Here is a 22,830-nt window from a genome sequence, read left to right as displayed (position 1 = left end):
CAAAGTTTCTTGCAATGTGTTAGCCAATCAGCACGGGCGACAAAGCATACTGTACTTGATGCTATTGGTCGATTTTTCTTTTTAGCGTATTATATACTTTCATACGTATCCACCGTATCGTAATTCTGACGTATCGTAATTTCGAAAAAGAGAGACGAGAGAAGAGAGAAGAGAGAAGAGATAATTGCAATGTGGCACTCTTGCGTCAAAAACATTTTCTAACCTAAGATGTCGAAAAGCAGAACGTTATGTCCTAATAAAATTTGAGATTTCGCATCGAAACCAAGAAACGCGCGCGTGTATTAATAATTATGTCTATATTCGGTGGATAAAAATGAATGTACCATTGATCATTTTTGGAATTTTCTATTTTCTGAGTATCTTGTTTAGATTCTCTCATGCATGGGACAACGATGAATTGGAAGTGTTCGACGTGGTCGAGGAGGTCAATCAAAATTTTTACGATGTCTTGGGTATTACACAGGTATTTTTTTACAAATATATTTTAACTACTATTAAATGCTATTAAATGAATTTTATTAATATTAATAAATAATATCTTTTCTCACACAGTCCGCGAACGCATCGGAGATCAAGAAAGCTTTTAGACGTTTATCGTTGCAGTTACACCCGGATAAAAATCCGGCAGAGGATGCGGAACAACAATTTAGAAAGGTATATACTTCATAGAAATAAAGATAAGACATTCAAATTATTGAAAATATATACATTGACAGCTTTTGTACTTTCCTTTTTAGTTAGTCGCTGTTTATGACATTCTAAAAGATTCTGGAAAGCGACAGAAATATGATAATGTACTTGTTAATGGTTTGCCAAATTGGCGATCGGCAGTGTATTACTATCGTCATGTTCGAAAAATGGGATTATTGGAAATGAGTATTATTTTGTTCACACTTATCACGATAGGACAATATCTTGTAGCATGGGCAGCATATTTCGAGAAACGATATACTTACGTAAGAAACGCTTTATTTTTATTTTTCTATTTCTTTGGTGTAAAAAATTAATATCTGTCGCAATGATTACAGGAACAAGTTTTAGGTAGCAAGCTTCAAAAGATGCAAAAGAAAAGCAGAAAGAGCAAAATGGATGTACCAGATTTGGCAGACATCTTGGAAAAAATTCCTACTCCAACCATGTGGAATACTCTTCCATTTCAATTACCAAGATGGATAATAGGTTCAATAGTAGCTATACCTTCTACCATTCGTCTGATCGCTCAACTCTTGAAAGAAAGAAAAGAGAGGAAAAAGCAGGAGGAAGAGGAAGCATTGTAAGAGTATATCATTTTCTGTTTCTCTTATTTCATTTATATATCATTTGTAATAACCTAAACATCTACTTTTCAGAGCACAGGAGAATGAGCAACCAGAACCAGAAACAACATCGCGCGGTGTTAGAAAACGTAGATCTGGTTTTACACTACAAGAGAGAAGTAGCGGCAATTTTAAAGATGCCGTAAAAAAAGAAGACTGCAATTACACGAATCATGTCTGTGAAAAGCCAACGATATCTGGTGGCTTGTGGACTGACAGTGACATATTGGAGCTGATAAAATATGTGAAAAAATACCCTGGTGGAACTCCGGAACGATGGGAGAAAATCGCGAGTGTTATGAATCGCACTGTCGCGGAAGTAACACATATGGCTAAAAAGGTTATTATATTGTTATCAATTTTATTTTTTAATATGGTTTTAATATGAAATTGAAAATCTATATATTTTATCATGTTAGGTAAAAGACGAAGGTTTGAAACCTATTGAATCAATTGAGGAGGAAGTTGTAGAAGAAAGACCAAAGAAGATTAAGACCCGCAGCGAAAATACGGTCAGTACTGTCGAATGGAGTCAGGAACAACAGAGAGCATTAGAAGCGGCTCTCACGAAATACCCCAAGGGTGCATCCGTAGATAGATGGGAAAAAATTGCAAATTGCGTCGAAGGGAAAACAAAAGTAAGAGATTTTTATTTATTATATATTATCACTTCCCTTGTGTGTAGTGGATTATAGATTTAGAAATTATCATCGATTTACAGGAAGAATGCCAAGTGCGCTATAAACAATTGGTAGAATTAGTGAAAAAAAAGCAACAATCTCAATAGTTCTACTAATATGAGATTCTGTTTTTCCGAAGACTTTGTATATTATCAAGCCAAGAAATACTATTTTACTGAACTATAGCACAAGTGCGGAAACAAAAAAAAAGTGATATCTCCCAAATATATCGATCCTCATTTAGAAAAATGTAAATTTTTTACAGATTCTCTTATGGTGTTTTAACCATGTTATATGTGTGTGTGTGTGTGTGTATATATATATGTATACACACACACATTCGCGTCCATACACACAAAACTCGGTCTCATCATAATACAAATATAAATTTGAAACTAGAAATAAGAGAAGAATAAATTAAATGGGGAAATATTTTCCCTATTGTCACATCTTATTAAATGTTATCGAGAATGTATTTATTTATAATAAATTTAATAACTAATCAAAAGGGAAGAGATTGAAAATGTACAATCTTGAAACATTGCCCTCTTCTCTAAAAGACTGATTACTAGAGAATTTGTATCGTATTTTACCGAAGCAGATCTTTTTGATAAATAAGAAAAATTTAATATGAACATGGTTATATTTACAACGTTTACAAGTATGTATATCATAAAGATTCGTAAATAATCTTCTTTATAATTGCATTCTTGTACATATGATTCAATGATTACATTATGTTTTTCTGGTTTGACACACTTTATAGTTTATAATAAAATCGAGTCATATAATGTCTTCGCGATATTATAACTATATAACTTGTCTTTACTCCTTGCTTTTCCTAATAATAAAGCAAAATATTTTTTACATATGTATCAGAATAAGCTAGTATATTACACATGCAAAATAAAAATGTTTTTCGTCTTTTCAAAGTTTTATCATTGCAGGTGTAAGCTGTTACTGTGATAAAAAAAATATTACTTTGAGCTAAGAGTATTTTTCTCTATGATTTTCAAAAAAAATAAAATATTATGCAAGCAGGTAAAAACGTTATAATGCGGAATGATATTTACATAGATTATCAGCAAATCTTTTAATTACGTCTCCTGCGAACCCGGGATATCCTCCACGCATTTGGTTCCTCATATTTATTATAAAGCGGTTCTAGCCTCTGATTCTTCTTAAACTTGCTGAGTTTGGTCGGATCGCTAAACTTGAAGAACGCGGGCGCAAACTCCACTAACCACTTTGGATCAATGGTCGTCACCTCTCTCATGTATTCCTTGGTAGTCTGCACCAATTCATGATAGATGACCCATTCCGGTTGACGATTGAACAATGCGCTACTCGGATGAATATACACGACTTGGCTGTCGACCAATGTTCTGTATCCCTCCTGCGGATCCTTCTTCGCGGCGTTTCTGAAAAATCCGGAACATACCGCCTTCTGTATGCGCACCGTATTTTTGCCAGCCGACACTACATCTAGTTTGTGCCTGTCCATTATGCCCAGCAGTTGCTTGCGTACATCTTGGGCACGCTTCAGCGTCCTGATCTGCACAAAGTTCTCATAACACCACGCATTACTTAGTTTATTATTTTTCCAGGAATTATAGACCGCCAGTAAGGTCAAGTGATCGCCTTCGGGCTGATTAAATTTGGCCTTCTTCTGATCGGCCAAAGCTTGCTTGTCCTTCGGCCGATAAAAGACGTTCTGAACGGATAGCATGCTAACGATGGTCAGGATCTCGTCGGAGCATTGAAGATGCACGCTCATAATCAACATCTTGGATAGATTCGGCTCGAGTGGAAATTCTGCCATTCGCCGGCCCAATCGCGTCAGTAAACCCTCGTTGTCAAGGGCGCTCAAGCTGTGCAACGACTCTAATGCCATGATCAGCGACTCCACCGGTGGCGCATCCATAAAATCGAAATGCAAAAGATCGTTGATACCCATAGTTTTCAGTTGCAGTACGGTGGTGGCCAAATTTGTCCGCTGAATCTCCGGCACTGGTGTGGGTAGCATCTCGTCTCTATAAGCCCGCTCGGTATAGAGCCTGTAACATTTTCCGGGTCCGGTTCTGCCGGCTCGCCCGCTACGTTGTTTCGCTGCCGCCTGACTGATTGGAGTCACTATGAGACTATCCATACCAGTCTTGGAATTATAAACTTTTTGTTTGACGAAGCCGGGATCAACGACGTAATAGATGCCGTCAATCGTCAGGCTAGTTTCGGCAATGTTTGTTGCGATGACGACCTTGCGCGAACCGGGCGGTGCTGGCTCAAATATCCTAGTTTGCATCTCCGACGGCAGAGCCGAATAAACGGGAAGAATGATTAGCTCCGGCACATCCGGACCCAGCGATTTCATGCGCTCGTAAAGGATCTCGCAGGCTGTATCGATCTCCTCTTGACCAGTGAGAAAGAGCAGGATATCGCCCGGCGGCTCGCGCAAATGAATCTGCATAACGGTGATTAACGCGGCGTCCAGATAATCTGTTTCCGGCTCTTTCGTGTACATCACCTCAACTTCAAACGTGCGTCCAGGAATGGTAAAGATTGGCGCCTCGAAAAAATACTGCGAAAATTTGACCGCATCCAGGGTGGCACTAGTGACGATTAGCTTGAGATCGGGCCTACGGCCTACCGCCTGTTTCAGCAGGCCGAACAATACGTCTGTGTGGATCGTGCGCTCGTGCGCCTCGTCCAACATGATCACAGAGTACGTTTTCAGATCGAGGTCCATCAAGCACTCGCGTAGCAGCATACCATCGGTCATGTACTTGATGCTAGTCTCCGGTCCGGTGCAATCCTCGAAACGGATAGTATAGCCCACCTCCTGGCCCAGACAGCAGCCAAATTCCTCTGCCACTCTCTTGGCCACACTCATGGTTGCCACGCGGCGTGGCTGCGTGCAGCCGATCTTGCCGCGTGCAGTAAAACCGGCCTCCGCCAGATATTGCGTGATCTGCGTCGTCTTGCCCGAGCCGGTCTCTCCGATGACGATCAGAATTTGATTGTCCGTTACCGCTTTCACTAGATCGTCGCGTAGTTTATAGATCGGCAAGCTCTGACGTTGCTCCAATAGTGTCAGGTTTGTCTTCTTACCGAATGAAGATTTCTTACCGCCTATCACGTGTTTCTTCCATTCGGGCAGATCTTGCGTTTGTAGTCCGATGCCACGCATGTTCGCCGCTAGAGTACGGCTCTCCGCTTCCGGCAAAGGATCTATCCAGTTCTTATTCAGACCAGTGGGCACAGAGTCCATCTCTTGCTCACGTTGCAGCATCTTTTGCTCTCTCCGCTCTTTCGCTAAGGCGCTCTGCATCATCGCTGCTTGCGCCAGCGAGCCGTCCGGATTTTTCACTATTCGCACAGGGCTAAGGTCGCCCAGTGCTCTACCATGACCATGCAGAAATGGTGGCTCTTCTTCGACGAGCTCAATCTCCACATCCTCCTCTTCGTCGTCCTCTCGCGGCAAAATCCCAGTCTCCGTGTCGAACTCTGGTAACTCATTTCTATCGATGCACGATGCTGCTAACATCTGTTTAATCTCCCACTTCTCTGGCGACGATAAACGTTGCACGCGCTTTCTCGAGTACGTCTCGTCCTCGTCGTAATTACCCTGTAGTTCTAACAAGGAAGTAGGCCTATCTGGATTACGCAGATGCTTCTCGTCCTCGTCTGCCTTTGATCTGCTTCTGCTTCTTTTTCTCCGTTTGTCTTTTTTCTCACCACCATCAATCTTACTGTTATTTCTTTCAGTACCGGTAGAATGTCTTTTATTAGATGGTGCAAATGCTTCTAAAGAAGCCATAACATTGTTAACAATATCCTCATCTTTAGCATTTTTGATATCTGAATATTGCGGATCATTGTTTGGTAATGCTAGCGCAGGGAATTTCAAAGCCAGCCCGTCCTGTTTATTTATAAGTTTTGATGGCTTTTCAGCAGATGTTTTAGCAGGTTTCATATGCTGTATTATTCTAAGAAGATTTGCCATAAAGGAGTCTGAGAACTCGGCTCCATTCTCAATCAATACTTTCTTGAATGCTGCAAACGTGTTGTTCTTTTCAGCTAGATGTATAATAAATTCAGCCAAATCTTTATCATTCAATCCAAGATGATTTTCCAATTCTGTGCAGATTTTCGACACCAGAGATAGATGTTCCAATTTTGTTACCTCTTCCATCATTTTCCTCTCTGGCAGCAATTTCTGAATGCACTTAATAATATTTGTGATTTAACGATCCTCGGTTTGCGATTCTGAAAATCGATGAAAAAATGAAGAAAGCAGTGTTATTGTTATGATTAGAGAGCCTCTAGGAAAGAGAGGCGCCAACCAGCCTTTTCGTGATTGGCTGGCACAATATATGTCGATTTGGTCATTGCGACGCCAATGCAGAATAGATGGGATACGAATTCTCGGACCGAGATTATATTACGCATTATATTTTGTAATATGCGTAATATAACCTTAAACATTTGATATCGTCGGTCCGAGAATTCGTATCCCATCTGTTGTGCATCGGCGTCGCAATGACCCTCTTCTTCTTCTTCGTTTAATTGGCACTGGTTAAGTAAATACCCACCACTCATTGTCAGCCAGATGAGAACGGTTAAGTGAATAATTAGAAAGAATTCCTCTTTAAAATGGGAAGATAAAACTCAAAAATAAAATCCAAAGGATACACGCATAACGTGTCTGAACACATCCGTTTCCGTCCACGGGCGGCAACGAACTCTCGTCGCTCGTCACAAGTCATAATGACCAAATCGGCATATATTATAGGTCTGTTCTTTACAGCTGAACTGGCTGCACCAGTTCAGAGCCCATCCTTCTCCTTCCAATGGGGACAGAAAAAGATAAACTCTGAACCGGTGCAGCCAGTTCAGCTGTAAAGAACAGACCCTATGCCAGCCAATCACGAAAAGGCTGGTTGGCGCCTCTTTCTTCTAGAGGCTCTCTAGTTATGATTGGTCAGAACGATAGGGAGAAAGATTTCTTTGCTCTGATTGGACAATTTAATAATACTCTACCCCACGAATAGGATTTTCGAACGCATCCTTCGATAGCAGGGCAGCGATCATGTAATTTTTCCGCTAGGGCGCAAACGTGAAATGTGAAACTTTACACATGAATTTTTTCGCCATGAAACATGAAACTTGGTGACGGAAAGGCGGAATTTTAGGAAATTAACAAATATATTTCGGAATTAGAGTAAGTATGGTACATTCTTTATGTTATTTTACATATATATAAATATAAATATAAATATAAATATTTATATATATATATTAAATACACATATATACATATTTTTTTTCTTAGCTATCTTACTATCTTTCTTTATCTATTTTTTGGTTACGCAAAACAGACGAAGAAAAAAATTACGAAGGATTTTGATAGTAATCAATTAAAAAATATATCTTCCGTTTTAAAAGATCTTTCTTTTGCCGTCAAACTATTATCTCTATTATTGAAAATAATGAAAAATATGCGATAAGATTCCTAAGATATTTACTTATCCTTCACGATATATACAGTTCGATATAAAAAAATATTATATATATTAGAAAAAAATGACTAATAAAAGGCCATTCCCTACATCTTTATTTCGCGTTGACTCATTCAATGGCAACGCGAAAAAAAAAAATAAGACTCTAGATCAACTCTCTCCCAAGATTATGACAAGAAAATAAGATCGTTATTTTGTATAGAAATTATAAACGACATTGTTACTTTCATTTTTGCATCTTTTCTTTTTTTTTCCTATTAAATCTCTATACTCTTCTGTAAATCTTTTTAAGCGAATTTCGATCGAGACAAGGTGGTTGACGAGGAAGAGGGGAGCGGAAGAAAGCCGAGATTCGACTAAATTGAAAGGAGTAGAACGATTGCCCCATACAATCCGATTGCAAGATGATTGCTGATGAATATAGTAACAATTTCAATAGTGAATTTAATAAATGAGAATAGAAGATCATATTTTGTAACAAAATATTTATTTAACTTTGTAAATTAATAACTGTAAACAATAACTGTAAATTATTTGAACAATTTGTAAAAAGAAATATTTTTCAAAGAACTTATCGTGACATTTTAATGTATAGAAAGTTATGTATTAAATTCATAATTAAAATTTTTAATGTTTGCAATGGTGTTGCAATTGGACTGCATCGAGCAATTGTTTTATTTGATACAGTACGACTACATCCAATCTTAAAAACTAAGCGCACCTGAGATTCGATAGTACCCGCTATAAAATATCCGATATTTTATATTAAAGTACAATATTCAAGCTTTCATTTGACCTTTTCTTCCGTTTCGTCTACTACACATTTTCAAAATTGGTAAAAAACGCGTTTTTGGGAGATTTCAAATTCATTTTTCTCGAAAACCTGATGTTAGGCCATTTTGCTTCGCGGATTTGGATTCAGCGCACAAAAAGCTATAAAAAATTACTCTTCTTTTCCAGCTCGCGAAATCATGCAAACGTAATTCTAAAGATTAATTTTACTTTTGTTTAAACATGAAGAATTTGCGCAACGTTCACAGTGCTTGAGCTCTTATCTAGCCCGCTCCTCTAATTTGTGGATATTCAATATCAAAGCCTTCCATTACTATTTTAATATGTATTTGATTTATGTATCAGTAATTATAATATACATCGTTGAGTTCTAATATTCTTTTTTCACAGGTACAAACTTTCTTGACAATACCGAAGAGGAATACCGGTTTCTCCTTGTGTCTTCTATACATGGAACTTTGATGATGTTGAAATATATCTGTCCCATCAGATTCGCCGTTGGATGATCGGCAGCTTTTAAACATTGATAAAGCGTTTTGTCGCAAATACAATGTGACCTGTGAAACAGTGAAATATTTGCTAATGATTGTCTTGAGGAGAGAGAGAGAGAGAGACAACTGTGAAACCATTAACAGGTAATAGATAATTTTATGCATTGTTAAGAATGATTAAGGAAATAATATAGTAAATTGTGACGGTCAAAGACGCATTGTACTAAAATACTCGTTAAAATAAATCGATTATTATATTCCCTTTTTTATGAATTATCGATATTAGGTCTTACTTAGTATAAAGGGAGTAATTTGTAAGATTGTATCGAGTCTGCTGAGCTCGGATTTTTATAGGGCAAAGATCATGGGTACGACAGCATCTGAAAAATACAAAATTTACATTAAACTGACTTTAAAATTAACTTTTTCGAAAGTTATTGATTTACCTGTCGATGTGAGGTAGATCGCCCAGATCATGATAATTTTCAGCTATGTCACCTGTACCACACCATTTTGTGCCTATATAGTAATATATATATATATATTTTTTTTTTTTTTAATCTTTGCCAACAAATACTGTATAGAATACAAAATCGTGTACGTTCATAAAAATGATATAAAGTATAAAGGATTGACCTGGTAAAATACCAGAGAACAGAGTGATAGAACTAGCGGCTCTGCTCAATGCGTTTGTCGGCAAAGCGGACGTAGCTTTCACTTGGAGTTTGTCCAACAATTCGCACTGTTGCATGAGTCTCGTTATCTCCTGAAAGGACACCATTTGTGGTTGTAAAGTCATAGACAAATTTCGTAAAACTTCAGTAACTTCGGATGGCTCACTGAAAGAAACATAATAACGATGCGAGTCAAGATTATGCAGAATAATAAAAAGAAAAAATGATGACTAGGTATATAACTGACTATAAGAACCGGTTTTGAAACGATCTGATTATCATAATTATATCAAGCAGCGGCCTTTAAGATAACCACTTACTATACTTCGATAATATTGCAATCGCGTAATTCATTGCTTGGACCGAGATTGATCACGGCCACTGTCTGTTCGTGGTAATAAACGACTCGTATCTCGTCGTTCGCGAGCGCAGAAGGATTCGATACGATGTCGCCCAATCCCTTGAATGTGCTTCTGAAGAATGTTGGCTGCGCGGTCAAGCTGCATACTAACACGATGAGAAAGAACGTCAAGTGCATTGAATGCATCTTCTTCTTCAAAGTATTGATCTTGAGTTTTCATCAATTATTGCGTTACATGGTTTTATACTTGTTTAAAATTTTTATATTGTACATTTTAGAGTTTTCTTCGCAACAAGAAGGAATAATTCCTGTATAAAACTCAATATTTTAAAAAATTATCACATATAAAAAGAGCGAAGTAAACTTTTTTAAATTAATTGATATATACTGTTTGCGCGTTTACGTACATCGGGAACCGATCACAACAAACTAGTCGATCACAAATGATGTATCTGATGGCATATAATTATATAATGCACCCATGTCCAACATCAATCGTACGGACGAACCGGACTAGTCGATCGAATAGCTAAATACGTATAGGTACGATGAACACCCGCACATATTAGCTTCTCTCTCCTTCGATCGCCAAGTATTACATAGTGGTAGCGTGGTAGCGGCAACAGATGCCGGTGGGGAGACCTACATTCGTGGGGGACTAGGACGAAGAAAGTGGGACGAAACAGCGAAATACGGTTCTGTGGTTTGTAACTGCAAATTTATGGAATTCCCCGTAAAAAGAAAAAAAAGAGGAGAAAGCGCGATGTCTCGTCGAGTTTCCTCGCAATTGCGCGAGAATCTTCTTATCGTAAGCAAAACTTCAAGACAAATTCTTACAATTCATATAAAAATATATATTTTATATATATGTATATATAAATCTGTAGAAAAATTTTTTTGTACATATAAGTCACATATATCTTGAGAAGATGATAATAGTCTTAAAAGTCACCCTCTTAAAATCTCTTGTTGGCTTGTTTATAATATAAAATGTATAAATTACTATACACATTATTTGTAAATTTTTACATGATTCTTAGCGATCGAAATAGCTCCGTGACATTTTTTATATGCAATAATAACACAACGGATTGTCATCGTGTCATCACGTTTTTCGAAATTGTTTTATATCCGCAACACGGATATTAAGCGCTTTCATCATCATTTCGAGATTATAACAATGATATGGTTCATAAACAATGCAAGTAAGATTGATAATTTTGTATATAAATAATTTTGCTATCGTTAAATAAAGATATTTAACAGTGACCCTATCTCAGGGAATGGCACGAAGGGTTCGATTTGCTCGCGGCGCTCGTTGGATATTGACCTCCTGTGCGAGTTGTACTCAATGTGATGCTTACGGGAGTTGCATTGGACAATTGCAGTCTAACTGGACACTGTCTATATCCTGTAATAAAAAATGAAAAAGCATTATAGTCATCCCGCGTCTATACATAATGTGTGGTAGCAGACACAATAGTATTTTCAATATGCATGCACACAGAGTTTATGATAATAGATAATATGAAACAGAAATGTAGAAAGTTGTGTCATTATTTAAACGTAAAGCAATTTGCGAGAAAAATTGATTTGTTTCATAAAAATTTTATTTCTTGATTTCTAGAATAAATCTGAATCGAATTTTAGACTTTACGCGTATTTTAAACGTATTACATTGGAAGCGATAGTTTTTTGTATAATTCTTTTGGCTAAAACATCAATATTAATTTGCATGTACGTTTATGATTAATGAACAAAAAATGGACGTTGTCATGACTAAAACAAATGATTTGTTTTTACAAATTAATTTATAATGGATTTTAAGCAAGTTTGGCGATTCAGTTTCTGATGAATCGTAAATTAAATATTTTATATAATCATCTGATTATCATTAAGGCACAAAAAGCATATGTATAGATAAAAAATTAAATTAAGCAATTATTTATGAATTGTTAAATGTATATCAATTATTCACTCGTATATGTAATCGATTATTTCAAATATGTATAAGAAATATATATACGTGTGATATACAATCAATTATTTACATAGATAATTAAATAAAATCTATATTAAACGATTTAACGAATAATTGTTTTTTTTTTTTTTTTTTTTTCCTAATTTTTGTATCGCAAAATAATGTATAATGTAGATAGGTGAGAGACGCTACGATAGCTTCGGCAAAGAAACGAAAAAGCTATCTACCGGCATGATGAGGTCCGGAACAGTGGCAGCATATAGGATTATTGCGTGGTCTGGGACAAAATTCGACGCTATGCGGCTCGCCGCAACGGACGCAACGCGGCAGGTGCCGACAATTGGCGGCCACATGCCAAAAACCCTGGCATCGGTAACATTGCAGTACACCATCCGCCGTTTGCGATATATTCGACGTCTCCGGAGAATTATTTCCGTAGTTTGTCGGTGCGCATCGCGATGATATACCGGAGGAACATACGGTATTACCGTTGCCACGCCACCAGCGTTCCGGAACGGCGTTGAAACGTGCCACCTCGAAAAAGTCCAAACCTTGACGTAATAGGGCTTCGTAATGGCCCGCGTCGAAGACCTATGCAAGAAAGGAGCGAGGATAAATATCTTTCACTTTTTTATTCATTATTACATTGTATTTATATATTATATTTATATTAATAACTTTCTGCGACATATTTATTGATCGCTACCTTTCATCTTAATTTTTTTCCTTGCAAATAATGCAAGAGAGCTACCGAGATACAATTGGAAAGTTGACTTTCGAAACTTGTATCTTAACTATATCTATATAGAAATCTATTACAAGAACCGGTATTTTTACAATGATATAAAATATATGTATTTTACATTTTTATGCAAATTTAATAAATAACGACGACATAATCTATATATATTTGAGCTTGGATAAGTTAATTTAATTTTACGCGTCAATTTTCATGATATAAAATTATTGTATTAACATAATAATTAGAGTGTTAAGAACAGAAAGGAAGATAAGCGGTCTCTACCTCTACTCGAACAAAGTGTCGCGAACGTTCGACGTTTCCAGCGACAATTCCCTGCTTTGCCAGAGCCGAATTTATATCTTGGAGCGGTATGGCCCACGGGATATCTCTCAGAAGTACGGCTTGACGATATCGAGAATCTCTCGCTGAGAATCGTGCTACCTGATAGAAAAATATATATAAATTTGATCGAAAAATATAAATATAATATTTAAGAGAATATTTCATTGAAATTCAATAATGAAGGAATAATTGACGGTATAGTCTCAGAATAACATTTGATTATGAAATAGTTTAGTAGAGTAGATAATTGTAAACAAAATTTTATGCAAAATAAAATATGTCTCTTTGTCCAAAAAGATCATGCAACGTCTTTTAAGTGGTTCTGTCTCTCGATATCTAGTAGCATTTGAAAGCAACATAAACAGGTTTTATACTTGTACAGGTCTTCCGAACACGCGGGCTAGGTCGCCCCGTTGCAATAGTTTATCGGCATCATTTTCTCTAGCAAAGACAGCTATCAGACCGCATGGAGTCTCAGAGACGCGCCACGTCGACAGTGGTTCGGAAGCGGTGATAGCATCTTCAAGATGAGATCGTAACAACTCGCAACCTGATCAATTATATTACGCGAAACATAATAAATGAATTGTAAGTTTCTATCTTTAGAACAAATTAGATATTGCATATTGCACCTTGGATCGTGTGACCTTGGTCTTGAAGGCCGCCAGCACGCGAAATGTATAAAGAGCAGGTGAATAATGCCTCCTCCTGAATAGTGGGAACTTCATTATTACGCGACGTCAGGTTTAAGTTTTTTTTATCCGTGTGATTATTGTCTTCAATCCTGTTTTGCACAGAAGAATTTGCGACTTGCTCCATTCTGCTCGCCAGTTTTGTACTCGTGATAGTAACTTGAATTTCTATATACATAGGGAATCAATCTTTATACACGTATAGTTTCCATTATATTATATATTAAAAATATATTTTCTATACAATATACATACAATATACATTTATTATTTTGCTTAATTACTAAAACAAGTGTAATGTAAGTTACAAATTATAATAGACCAATTGTAGCCAGAACATAGTTGTTATTATGTAAATATTTATGTCATAAATCTCAATTATTTCGATAACGATCACAAAAGAGAACGAATATCGAGTTATTTTATATCATTATTGATTGTATAGATAATGAGTGTAAAAACACCGACGTAAATAAATTAGCATTCTTACGATCATCTTCGAAAGAAACATTCGATCATTAGTGATATAAAGACAAAAATAGAATTTAAATCAATATCAAATGGTTCTTACCATAGATTTCATCAAGATTTTATATCCAAGTTTGTTTATTTTTTAAATATGTAATATTAATGCAGTAACTGAAATTTCAACTGTATCTATTAAAAAAAAAAAAAAAAAAAATTGATGGTCGAAAAGAAATTCTTTTTTCATGATTATAATAGTTGAATATTTTTTGTGCATTTATGATTGTAATATTATGAAATAAGCGATCTCGATATGAGAGATACATGTATCTCGTAGTCGTTCTCATTTATTTGACAACTTATCGAGTAATGTGTCGCAAGTTTCATCTCTCTTGTCTTGAAATCGACATCGATTTACCTCAGATATCTTCTCTCTCGCTTCGTTAACGCGGAAGGATGCAATACGGGCACCGGGAGGACCAGGAAGGAAAATACGGCCCATGCTGACGACGAACGCCATTCGTACTCTCGCCTCCCTTCACGGTAATGATCGACAATAATGAAGAGAGAATTTCACCCGTTAATATCGCGTTGTCATCCAGTTACACATCGAAATCAAGAGAGACTTCAAAACTATAATGTATATAATTTCTATTATAATATTGAAATTATTTTGCGATATATATTTTTAACATCGAAAATTGAATTCGCGTAAAATCGTATCCTGGATATATTTTAATATACATTTAATTGAAAAAAATTACTGGAAATTTTATTATTATATTTTATTGATATTCAAATATATATTACAGAAAAAGATAGATGATATAAACCTTTTAGAAATATTTCAAAAGATTACAATATTGTAAATATATATGATATATTGTTGCGATATTATTTTATATCATCACAAGCGTTTTAAAGATTTTTCAAAATCAGCCGCGCAAAGTGGAGTCGATAATAATATTTTTCAGTTGTTTATCTTATCGACTGTTGATTCTCTCATAACTCTGACGAGAATATGGCGCTATTAAGAGGATGCCGGATTACCGACGGAATGCGAATATTAGTTAAAATGCAAAATCTTTTTGTTAATATAATTAACTACTTTTTCTATTTATAATACACAATATCTCATTTATATTCTATAAAATAAAGATAAATAAATTAATGATTAAACTAATAATTACTATTATGTAGGAAGACGAAAATAAAAACCATAAAAGTCGAATAAATAAGAGAATATAATAATGGAAAAGAAAGAAATACAATAAAAAGAACGAGCAGAGAGAGAGAAAGAGAGAGAGAGAGAGAGAGAGAGAGAGAGAGAGAGAGAGAGAGAGAGAATAGGAATAAGTAAGCGAGGGAATGGCTGTAAAACGATGTATCGATAGATAATTTACATCACAGTCACTAATACACATTAGTAAGCATAATAAAATATTGCTACAGAAAAAGATTTTATAACTAAATATTTTTTTTTTTCTTACTTTTAGCACTTGTACAGATACTTGCTCAGTTACACTCATATCTTTTTTCTCTCTTTGTCCATTCTTCTCTGCCATCCCTTTTTTATCCGAGCATACTGTATGTGTGTTATATATTATCTACATGTGTGTATATGTTGTGTATATATATATATATATATATATATGTATGTATGTATGTATGTATGTATGCATGCAACGCTTTATAGTTACATTACCGATATTATTATGTAGAATAATGGAATCAAGGATATGTGCATACTTTGGAAAGAGCAATAAAATATAAGCTTTTTGCATTCTGTTAAATAAAAAATATGTTGAATTTCTACTCTATTTCTGTTTTATCGTCTCGTAGAAACAACTTCTTTGCAATAAAATATAAGCTTTTTGCATTCTGTTAAATATGTAGACAAAAAATATGTTGAATTTCTACTGTATTATTTCTGTTTTATCGTCTCATATCTATGCAAAGAATAAGTTGTTGCTACGAGACCATAAAACAGAAATAGAGTAGAAATTCAACATATTTTTTGTCTCTACATATTTAACAGAATGCAAAAAGCTTGTATTTTATTGCTCTTTCCAAAGTATGCACATATAATCATCCTTGACTCCATTACTCTACATAATGATATCGGTAATGTAACTATAAAAAGCGTTGGTAATATAGCGACACTTTTAGTTACACTTAGTTCTTAACCTTTATATTTTCGTTCTTGTTTATTATTTTAATAAAGAAATAGAAAATAAAAATCAATAAAAGAAAATAATTTGTATATATATAAATTATATAAATTATATGCATTATAAATTATATAACATTGTGAGGGGTAAGCGTAAGATCTTTTCGTTTATTCGGCTTATGAATTTTATAAACTATAAACACACAGTACAAAGTTTATATCAAATATCAAAGTTCAATATGCATGCATATATGATCATATATGGACTTTGATATTTGATATAAACTTTGTATCGTATATAATTTATGTATATATATTCTTATTGCAATCAGTTATATAAAGCTATAGTCCGTTTTAATTAATCCAAATCTCGTAATAATGTTCTGAAAGAAACAGCGATCCAATACATAAGAGGAAAAACGTAGTAAATTTTATTCGAATGTACATGTACGTATATGAACTGTTTTTTTAGTATATTATCAATGATATATATTTAGTAAAGATTTTTAATATCATACTTTACAAGTGTCAAATAATGTCACAATTATATATCGTTTTATCGTTATGCGCATTTAATTTAAGAGAAGAGCATAAAATCATGGAAAAAAAAAAAAAACAATCTTGTATGATCTTTCTCTATTAAACTTGGTAGATTCCACATTCTTGGACACAATAATGTCTTATCGCAATTTTAGCTGTCGCAAAGTGCTTGAAAAAATTTATATACATTCTTTGACATTTCTGTAGAAAACAATCATGTGCAACAAAAATTAAAAAACAAGTTTTAAATATTTTTTTATTGATCTTTGAGAGGTCTTTGGGATATTCTATTGTTAAAATATTGATAGGGTTCTATAGAGTACTATAGCTTTTTCTTTATCTAGCTGTTATTTATAATAAATTGTCATTTTAGTTTCAAAAGAAGAATTAGCGCAATGTCTCTTGCCAATAATTTGATAAGAGATTTACCTAAGGGACCCTTAGATGCTTATAGAAAAAGAGCAACATTTGATTGGAAATCATTCAAATTAACTTTAGAGAGTGAAGATGGTATACAATTTCAGGTACTGGAACCGATAAAATTTAATATATGCGTTACATCTATTATGTAACTATATCGTAAACGATTAAATGTTTAGAAAAAATTATGGGATCTTATCAGAACACATCCAGCATTTCAAAGGTCTTCAATAGGAATAACGAGCTTGGATGAGCTTCGAAGACGCTGCAATACTCAATTGGCAGCATTTTATGAGAATGACATAAATGTAATTAACTAAATTAATTATGTATAATTGTAAACTAATTGTATAAGTTTAATTATATAATTTAATAATTTAATTACAATAATGTTATTATATGTCATTTTTATCATAATTTTTTTATGTTAATACAAGATTATCTTAAAAAAAGTTTAAAATATTCCACTAAATTTTTGCTTTTTTATCAAAATTTGATGCATAATTTTTGTACAATCTTATTAGCCAATGTATGGTCAAGAACATTTTTTTTATACTTTCCAATATGATGGATCTATACCTATAAAATTAAGCATCATATACTCTATGGTGCCAACTACTATATTAGCATTAGGTACTGAACAACATCATCATCTTGCACAAGAATTTAGCAATGGAAATGTATGTATAAACAAAACAATAATGATTATTATTGTCAAGTATATAATATTCATTAATGTATTTTAATTGCTTAGTATATTGGCTGTTTTGCTTTAACTGAATTTTCACATGGATCTAATGCAAAAGGCATGCGGACCACAGCAACATATGATATAGCGACAAGAAGCTTTGTTCTTCATACACCTGATTTTGAAGCCGCAAAATGTTGGGCAGGTGGTTTAGGTGAGACAAATTATGGTAGACAAGTTTAATAATGAATTAGTAATCAAGACGATAATACTTGATACATTATTCTTTATGTATTCTCGTAGGAAAATCTGCTACACATGCCCTTATATTTGCACAGCTAATTACACCAGACAGAATGAAACATGGTTTGCATGTTTTCATTGTACCAATTCGTGATCCAAAAACTCATCTATCTTTTCCTGGTGTTACCATTGGTGACATGGGTGAAAAAATAGCACTTAACGGAATAGACAATGGATTCATAATATTCGATAAGTATTCTATATCACATACTTGTCTGTTGAATCGTACAGCAGATGTTACCGAGGATGGAAAATATGTGCTCGCTATAAAGGATGAACGAAAAAGATATGGTAGGTATTAGCATTAATATAGAAAACTATATAAGTGTAATAATATTGTTGTATTATTATTTTTTTTCATGATCGATTCCATTTACATTTTACTTGTGTTGATGTAGGCTCGTCATTAGGCGCTCTGTCATCAGGTCGTGTCAGTATTACTGTGATTTGTTCGCATTATATGATTCTCGCGCTAACGATAGCCATACGTTATTGTGCAGTTAGGAAACAATTCGGTCCTACGGACAAGGATGATGAGTTACCAGTTATAGAGTATCAAGCACAAGTATGTATATCGGATTTTCATGTCAAATTTGAATGTAGAAGATATAAAAATTGCCTTATAATTCATATGTAAAACGCGCACGTTTTAGCAATGGCGAATCTTTCCTCATTTAGCCGCAACATATGCAATAAAAATATTTTCGACCATGTTTTATAAAAAAATGTTTGAATTTTCTTTGAGTCGTTTCATGGCAGAAGACGGAAACTCGAGCTCTGATCTAGGAATAGAGATACACGCGTTGTCTTCCGCAGCAAAACCATTATGTTCATGGATCGCTCGTGATGCGATTCAAGACTGCAGAGAATCTTGCGGTGGTCATGGATACTTGAAGAGTAAATACAAGATTTTGTATAAGCTTATGTTATTTTAATGACTGTATATATTATACATATATATTTTAATAATACTATAATAATAATACTTCATCTTGTTATGTTGTTAATAGTGTCGCGTTTGGGTGACATAAGAGCTGAAAATGATGCAAACTGTACATATGAGGGTGAAAATAATATACTTATCCAACAAGCAAGTAATTGGTTGTTAAGTCAATGGACTAATGTGATTAATGGACGACTTGTGCTATCTCCGCTGGGTTCCGCGGATTTTCTTGTTGATGCAGAACAAATATTGAATACCAAATTTGATCAAACTACAATTGAGGATACATTAAAACCTGAAAGTATGATAAGAAATTAATTCTGTAATATAATAAAATATATATATATATATATATATATATATATATTGTTAGAAGTTGTTAATCTTGTGAACGATTTATGCTACAATTAATATGTTTCTCTATTTTAGATTTGCTCTTAGCTTTTAAGTGGTTGGTGTGTTACTATTTGAAAAAGACATATCAATGTGTAAACGATCTTAAATCAAATGGAATGTCCGATTTTGACATAAAAAACAATTCCCAAATATTTTTAGCGCGGTCTTTATCTCTTGTATATGGAGAGGTAAGCAACTTGTATCAAAAATTGTTAAATTGTAAATTATAGACTTAATTACTGAGGAAAATGTATATTTTTATATATAAATAAATTCACTGTATACTAATTTACATTTAGTAGAACAAAAATTAATACAGTTAATTTTCTTCTTTTTTTACAGCATGCTGTAATGATGTATTTTATCAGATGTTTACAAGATCCAAAGTGGAAAGCAAATGAACGAGAGGTATTGACAAAATTATGTTCTCTATTCGGAGCTGTAACTTTGGAAAAGAGATTGGGAGATTTGTATGGCAGTGGTTATGCTTCTTCTAATAGTAACATAGACGATTTTTTGCGGAAAGGAGTTATAATATTATGTAGGGATTTACTAGACAACGCGGTTTCGCTGGTTGATGTCTTAGCACCGCCGGATTTTATTCTTAATTCTCCTCTAGGAATGTCTGATGGCGAGGTATAATATTACTATTACATTGAATATTTTACATTAAATCATTATTGCATGTAATAATTACTTTCTTTTCCATTTGCAATAAACTGAAAACTCTTGTATAGGTATACAAGCACATGAAAGAGTGGATATTCAAAGATAAAGAAAATTTGGAACGTCCATCGTGGTGGAAAGAGATTCGATCCAAGTTATAATATAATAAATACTGTGATTATATATATGAGAAATATTTCATAATTATTCCAATTCTTTTTATTTATGGGTTTTAGATAAAAAATACATTTGAGAGAGAGAGAGAGAGAGAGAGAGAGAGAGAGAGAGAGAAAATAAAAAAAATTCGGAATAAACGTATGGTATAAATTTACGTCGCGTTATTTACAGAGTTGTGCATATGTGTGTGTATGTGTATATATATATATGCGCAACTCTATATAATATCACGCGCGCGTGCGCACATGTATGTATGTGTGTATGTAGGAGTAATTTGTTATATATTATGATAATTGATACCTCGATATTAAATTGTTATACAATATATTTTTTCAGATGGGGTAATGGATGCTTTAATATAAATTCTTGTTAGACAATATCTATTAAGCATTTATTATATACATGGGGAATTAAGATATATGTTGATACATGTATGAAGCTTTTTTTATTTTTATTATACTGTTATATTTTTACTAAAATTGTTTACCACTATATATATTTTATTATATACATATACATATTACATTCAAAATATACAATTTGTAATTATTAATTGCTTGTATATCGATCACTTTGTCACCTTAAATTTTTTAACTAAAAGCAAAATCAAATGCGAAACGATATTTTTATAAATGGTTTGAACCCCACAGACATATAGAAGTCTGTGGTCTAAACATAAAAATATGATAAAAATACGAAAAAAAATAATTTTTACTGCATATTCCAAGTATTTATCATTGCTACATCGCGCATGCGCTAAAAAAGGAATCTCTCGCTATTATTACTGCGTTCCACTTGACGTTCGCAACGCTTGTTGAATCATTTCATCTTTGTTGTTCATCGAAAGTTAAACCAAGACAGTTGATACTTTCAAATGTTGCGAACGACAAGTAATGGAACGCATACGTTTTGATGGTGTCAATGAGAAAAAGAGAAAAAAAAGCTGTTGTTTAAAATGATATTCACAGTCGATGACAAATTACGAAATTTTAATAAGAAATGCAACGATAGTCGAGGTATGAAAGATGTCGATCGTATGAAAGTCAGATACCATCTATCGAAATATTTTGTCTTTACAGGCTGTTATTTCACAAATTTCGAGAATTCGAATGAAATATAAGGGACATAACCTATACAAACCTTACTTATGCCTATTCATACAGATATTTTCGATTCAAAGTGTAACAACGATCTTTGATCAAAATGTTGGAGGGACTTGTGGCTTGGGTGCTGAACAATTATCTTGGCAAATATGTAGAAAATTTGAACACAGATCAGCTGAGCATTGCCTTGTTATCGGGTGAGGTTATGTTACGCTACGCATTTAAAATTTTTCGGGAACCTGTATTGCTTGATCTTTATCAACTATATTTCTAATTTTTTGTAGCATACAATATATTAAATAAAAATAACTTATATTTCTCGTATAGTATATCATTTTTATAAGAACAGTAATTTTGTAATTATATTATTTTATTTTTATTTATGTATATTATGCTAATCGATCTGTGTAATGGATTTATTTTCACACATTTAGGGGAAGTTGAATTAGAAAACTTACCCTTGAAACGCGAAGCTCTGCGTCACATTGGATTACCGATGGAAATTAAGGCTGGTTTTATTGGTAAAGTTAGATTACAAGTGCCAGTTAGACAAATAAGGACTGCGTCATGGGTGATAGGCATAGAGCAGCTTTATCTAGTAGCAGGACCAATTAATTTGGATGAGGTAAAATATTAACAAGATTTTTTTTATTCTATCATTATCATTATTAAAATATTAATAATATTAATGAAGATTATACACAGACAGAATAAATCTTATATATATATCTTAAGTGACTAGTGTAAGAACAAATTTTTACAGTACGACAATGAATTGGAGGAACAAGCAATATTAGAATATAAACTTAGTCGATTAGATGCATTAGAAGCCAGATGGAGAGCTGACATAGAACATAATCTTGGTTATTATGCTTCAAGCTACAGTTCATGGTTGAATTATGGTACATCTCTAGTAACAAATATCATCGAAAATTTACAGTTGAACATCAAAGATGTTCATATTAGATATGAAGATGATGTAACATTATCGAATGGTAAGTAATTTCTCTATATTTTGTATATGTAAAAAGGTTTTTAAAATATATTTTCAATTTTTGAAATATTATAATACACAATAAACGTTTTAAATGAAACTTTTATTGATCTTTTCTTTTTTACATATAGATAATGGTATCGCATTTGGCATTACAATTGGAGCATTAACGACTCAAAGTTGTGATGCTAGCTGGATACCTAGTTCCACATCTTGGAATCTTACAGATGCATCTTTTAAACTAATGGAACTTGATAGCCTTTCTATTTATTGGAATCATGTAAAAAAAGATCAACTTTTTGGTGGTCTAAATCTGGGCGATTTAGCTAGTACTCTGCGTTGATACCACTGCTT

At 33.8% G+C, this 22,830-nt stretch overlaps 5 protein-coding genes, 1 long non-coding RNA gene and 1 pseudogene across 11 annotated transcripts in view; 4 read left to right on the top strand and 3 right to left on the bottom strand.

Moving 5' to 3' along the window:
• Positions 1-139: 139 nt before the first annotated feature.
• LOC138939034 (dnaJ homolog subfamily C member 1) lies at positions 140-2,771 on the top strand. 2 transcript variants are annotated; one of them, XM_070306499.1, is made up of 7 exons: positions 140-484; positions 574-675; positions 759-977; positions 1,050-1,294; positions 1,371-1,677; positions 1,757-1,975; positions 2,283-2,771. In XM_070306499.1, the coding sequence occupies exons 1-7, from the start codon at positions 335-337 to the stop codon at positions 2,391-2,393; spliced, it is 1,353 nt and encodes a 450-aa protein (XP_070162600.1). In that variant the 5' UTR covers positions 140-334; the 3' UTR covers positions 2,394-2,771. The 2 variants fall into 2 exon arrangements, with proteins under 2 accessions (XP_070162600.1, XP_070162601.1); XM_070306500.1 differs by lacking the exon at positions 2,283-2,771 and adding an exon at positions 2,059-2,272 and having other exon boundaries at positions 145-484.
• Pea (ATP-dependent RNA helicase pea) lies at positions 2,716-6,759 on the bottom strand. 2 transcript variants are annotated; one of them, XM_070306495.1, is made up of 3 exons: positions 6,610-6,759; positions 3,091-6,283; positions 2,716-2,858 (listed from the first exon to the last, which is right to left on the bottom strand). In XM_070306495.1, the coding sequence occupies exon 2, from the start codon at positions 6,210-6,212 to the stop codon at positions 3,111-3,113; it is 3,102 nt and encodes a 1,033-aa protein (XP_070162596.1). In that variant the 5' UTR covers positions 6,213-6,283; positions 6,610-6,759; the 3' UTR covers positions 2,716-2,858; positions 3,091-3,110. The 2 variants fall into 2 exon arrangements, with proteins under 2 accessions (XP_070162596.1, XP_070162595.1); XM_070306494.1 differs by lacking the exon at positions 2,716-2,858 and having other exon boundaries at positions 2,879-6,283.
• A 357-nt stretch (positions 6,760-7,116) lies between these two features.
• LOC138938730 (uncharacterized) lies at positions 7,117-10,848 on the top strand. The gene is made up of 3 exons (XR_011447748.1): positions 7,117-7,238; positions 8,719-10,053; positions 10,133-10,848. It is a non-coding gene; the product is annotated as an uncharacterized lncRNA (long non-coding RNA).
• On the bottom strand, positions 8,184-10,453 carry LOC138938729 (phospholipase A2). 3 transcript variants are annotated; one of them, XM_070305939.1, is made up of 6 exons: positions 10,262-10,453; positions 9,814-10,061; positions 9,456-9,658; positions 9,266-9,338; positions 9,113-9,199; positions 8,184-8,885 (listed from the first exon to the last, which is right to left on the bottom strand). In XM_070305939.1, exons 2-6 carry the CDS (start codon positions 10,038-10,040, stop codon positions 8,699-8,701), a joined length of 777 nt encoding a protein of 258 aa, XP_070162040.1. In that variant the 5' UTR covers positions 10,041-10,061; positions 10,262-10,453; the 3' UTR covers positions 8,184-8,698. The 3 variants fall into 3 exon arrangements, with proteins under 3 accessions (XP_070162040.1, XP_070162038.1, XP_070162039.1); XM_070305937.1 differs by having other exon boundaries at positions 8,186-8,885; positions 9,814-10,162; XM_070305938.1 differs by having other exon boundaries at positions 8,186-8,885; positions 9,814-10,453.
• A 265-nt stretch (positions 10,849-11,113) lies between the features above and the next one.
• Positions 11,114-15,589, bottom strand: LOC138938531 (uncharacterized; annotated as a pseudogene).
• A 665-nt stretch (positions 15,590-16,254) lies between these two features.
• On the top strand, positions 16,255-20,485 carry LOC138938864 (peroxisomal acyl-coenzyme A oxidase 3). Of its 2 annotated transcripts, XM_070306212.1 has the most exons (13): positions 16,255-16,393; positions 16,637-16,693; positions 17,160-17,310; positions 17,386-17,514; positions 17,731-17,886; positions 17,961-18,108; positions 18,198-18,488; positions 18,596-18,762; positions 18,851-19,094; positions 19,208-19,441; positions 19,570-19,724; positions 19,879-20,172; positions 20,274-20,485. In XM_070306212.1, the coding sequence occupies exons 2-13, from the start codon at positions 16,686-16,688 to the stop codon at positions 20,361-20,363; spliced, it is 2,067 nt and encodes a 688-aa protein (XP_070162313.1). In that variant the 5' UTR covers positions 16,255-16,393; positions 16,637-16,685; the 3' UTR covers positions 20,364-20,485. The 2 variants fall into 2 exon arrangements, with proteins under 2 accessions (XP_070162313.1, XP_070162312.1); XM_070306211.1 differs by lacking the exon at positions 16,255-16,393 and having other exon boundaries at positions 16,579-16,693.
• A 743-nt stretch (positions 20,486-21,228) lies between these two features.
• The window catches only part of Vps13d (vacuolar protein sorting 13D), an 18,194-nt gene continuing 16,592 nt past the window's right edge, over positions 21,229-22,830 (top strand). Inside the window, exons 1-5 of the mRNA XM_070305513.1 lie at positions 21,229-21,395; positions 21,459-21,679; positions 21,917-22,107; positions 22,246-22,477; positions 22,608-22,805. Coding sequence (XP_070161614.1) covers positions 21,583-21,679; positions 21,917-22,107; positions 22,246-22,477; positions 22,608-22,805 — 718 coding nt within the window. The 5' untranslated portion in view covers positions 21,229-21,395; positions 21,459-21,582. The remainder of the gene's footprint in view (positions 21,396-21,458; positions 21,680-21,916; positions 22,108-22,245; positions 22,478-22,607; positions 22,806-22,830) is intronic.

This window comes from Polyergus mexicanus, unplaced genomic scaffold (assembly GCF_030449975.1).
Source record: "Polyergus mexicanus isolate NDT 795.1 unplaced genomic scaffold, iyPolMexi1.0 SCAF_13, whole genome shotgun sequence".
Taxonomy (NCBI): Eukaryota; Metazoa; Arthropoda; class Insecta; order Hymenoptera; family Formicidae; genus Polyergus; species Polyergus mexicanus.
Note: the sequence above shows the minus strand (reverse complement) of the source record. Positions and strands in the feature narration are given on the sequence as shown.

Coding starts and splice junctions, on each gene's coding strand:
- LOC138938864 (XM_070306212.1), top strand. Junction 19,095..19,207: donor TGGTCATGGATACTTGAAGA/GTAAATACAAGA, acceptor TGTTGTTAATAG/TGTCGCGTTTGGGTGACATA. Junction 19,725..19,878: donor TATCTCTTGTATATGGAGAG/GTAAGCAACTTG, acceptor CTTTTTTTACAG/CATGCTGTAATGATGTATTT.
- Pea (XM_070306495.1), bottom strand. CDS start 6,212: ATGATGGAAGAGGTAACAAAATTGGAACATCTATCTCTGGTGTCGAAA.
- LOC138938729 (XM_070305939.1), bottom strand. CDS start 10,040: ATGCATTCAATGCACTTGACGTTCTTTCTCATCGTGTTAGTATGCAGC. Junction 9,339..9,455: donor GTTCTCTGGTATTTTACCAG/GTCAATCCTTTA, acceptor ATTACTATATAG/GCACAAAATGGTGTGGTACA. Junction 8,886..9,112: donor AATTACTCCCTTTATACTAA/GTAAGACCTAAT, acceptor ACTGTTTCACAG/GTCACATTGTATTTGCGACA.
- LOC138939034 (XM_070306499.1), top strand. CDS start 335: ATGAATGTACCATTGATCATTTTTGGAATTTTCTATTTTCTGAGTATC. Junction 676..758: donor CGGAACAACAATTTAGAAAG/GTATATACTTCA, acceptor TTTCCTTTTTAG/TTAGTCGCTGTTTATGACAT. Junction 978..1,049: donor TCGAGAAACGATATACTTAC/GTAAGAAACGCT, acceptor CAATGATTACAG/GAACAAGTTTTAGGTAGCAA.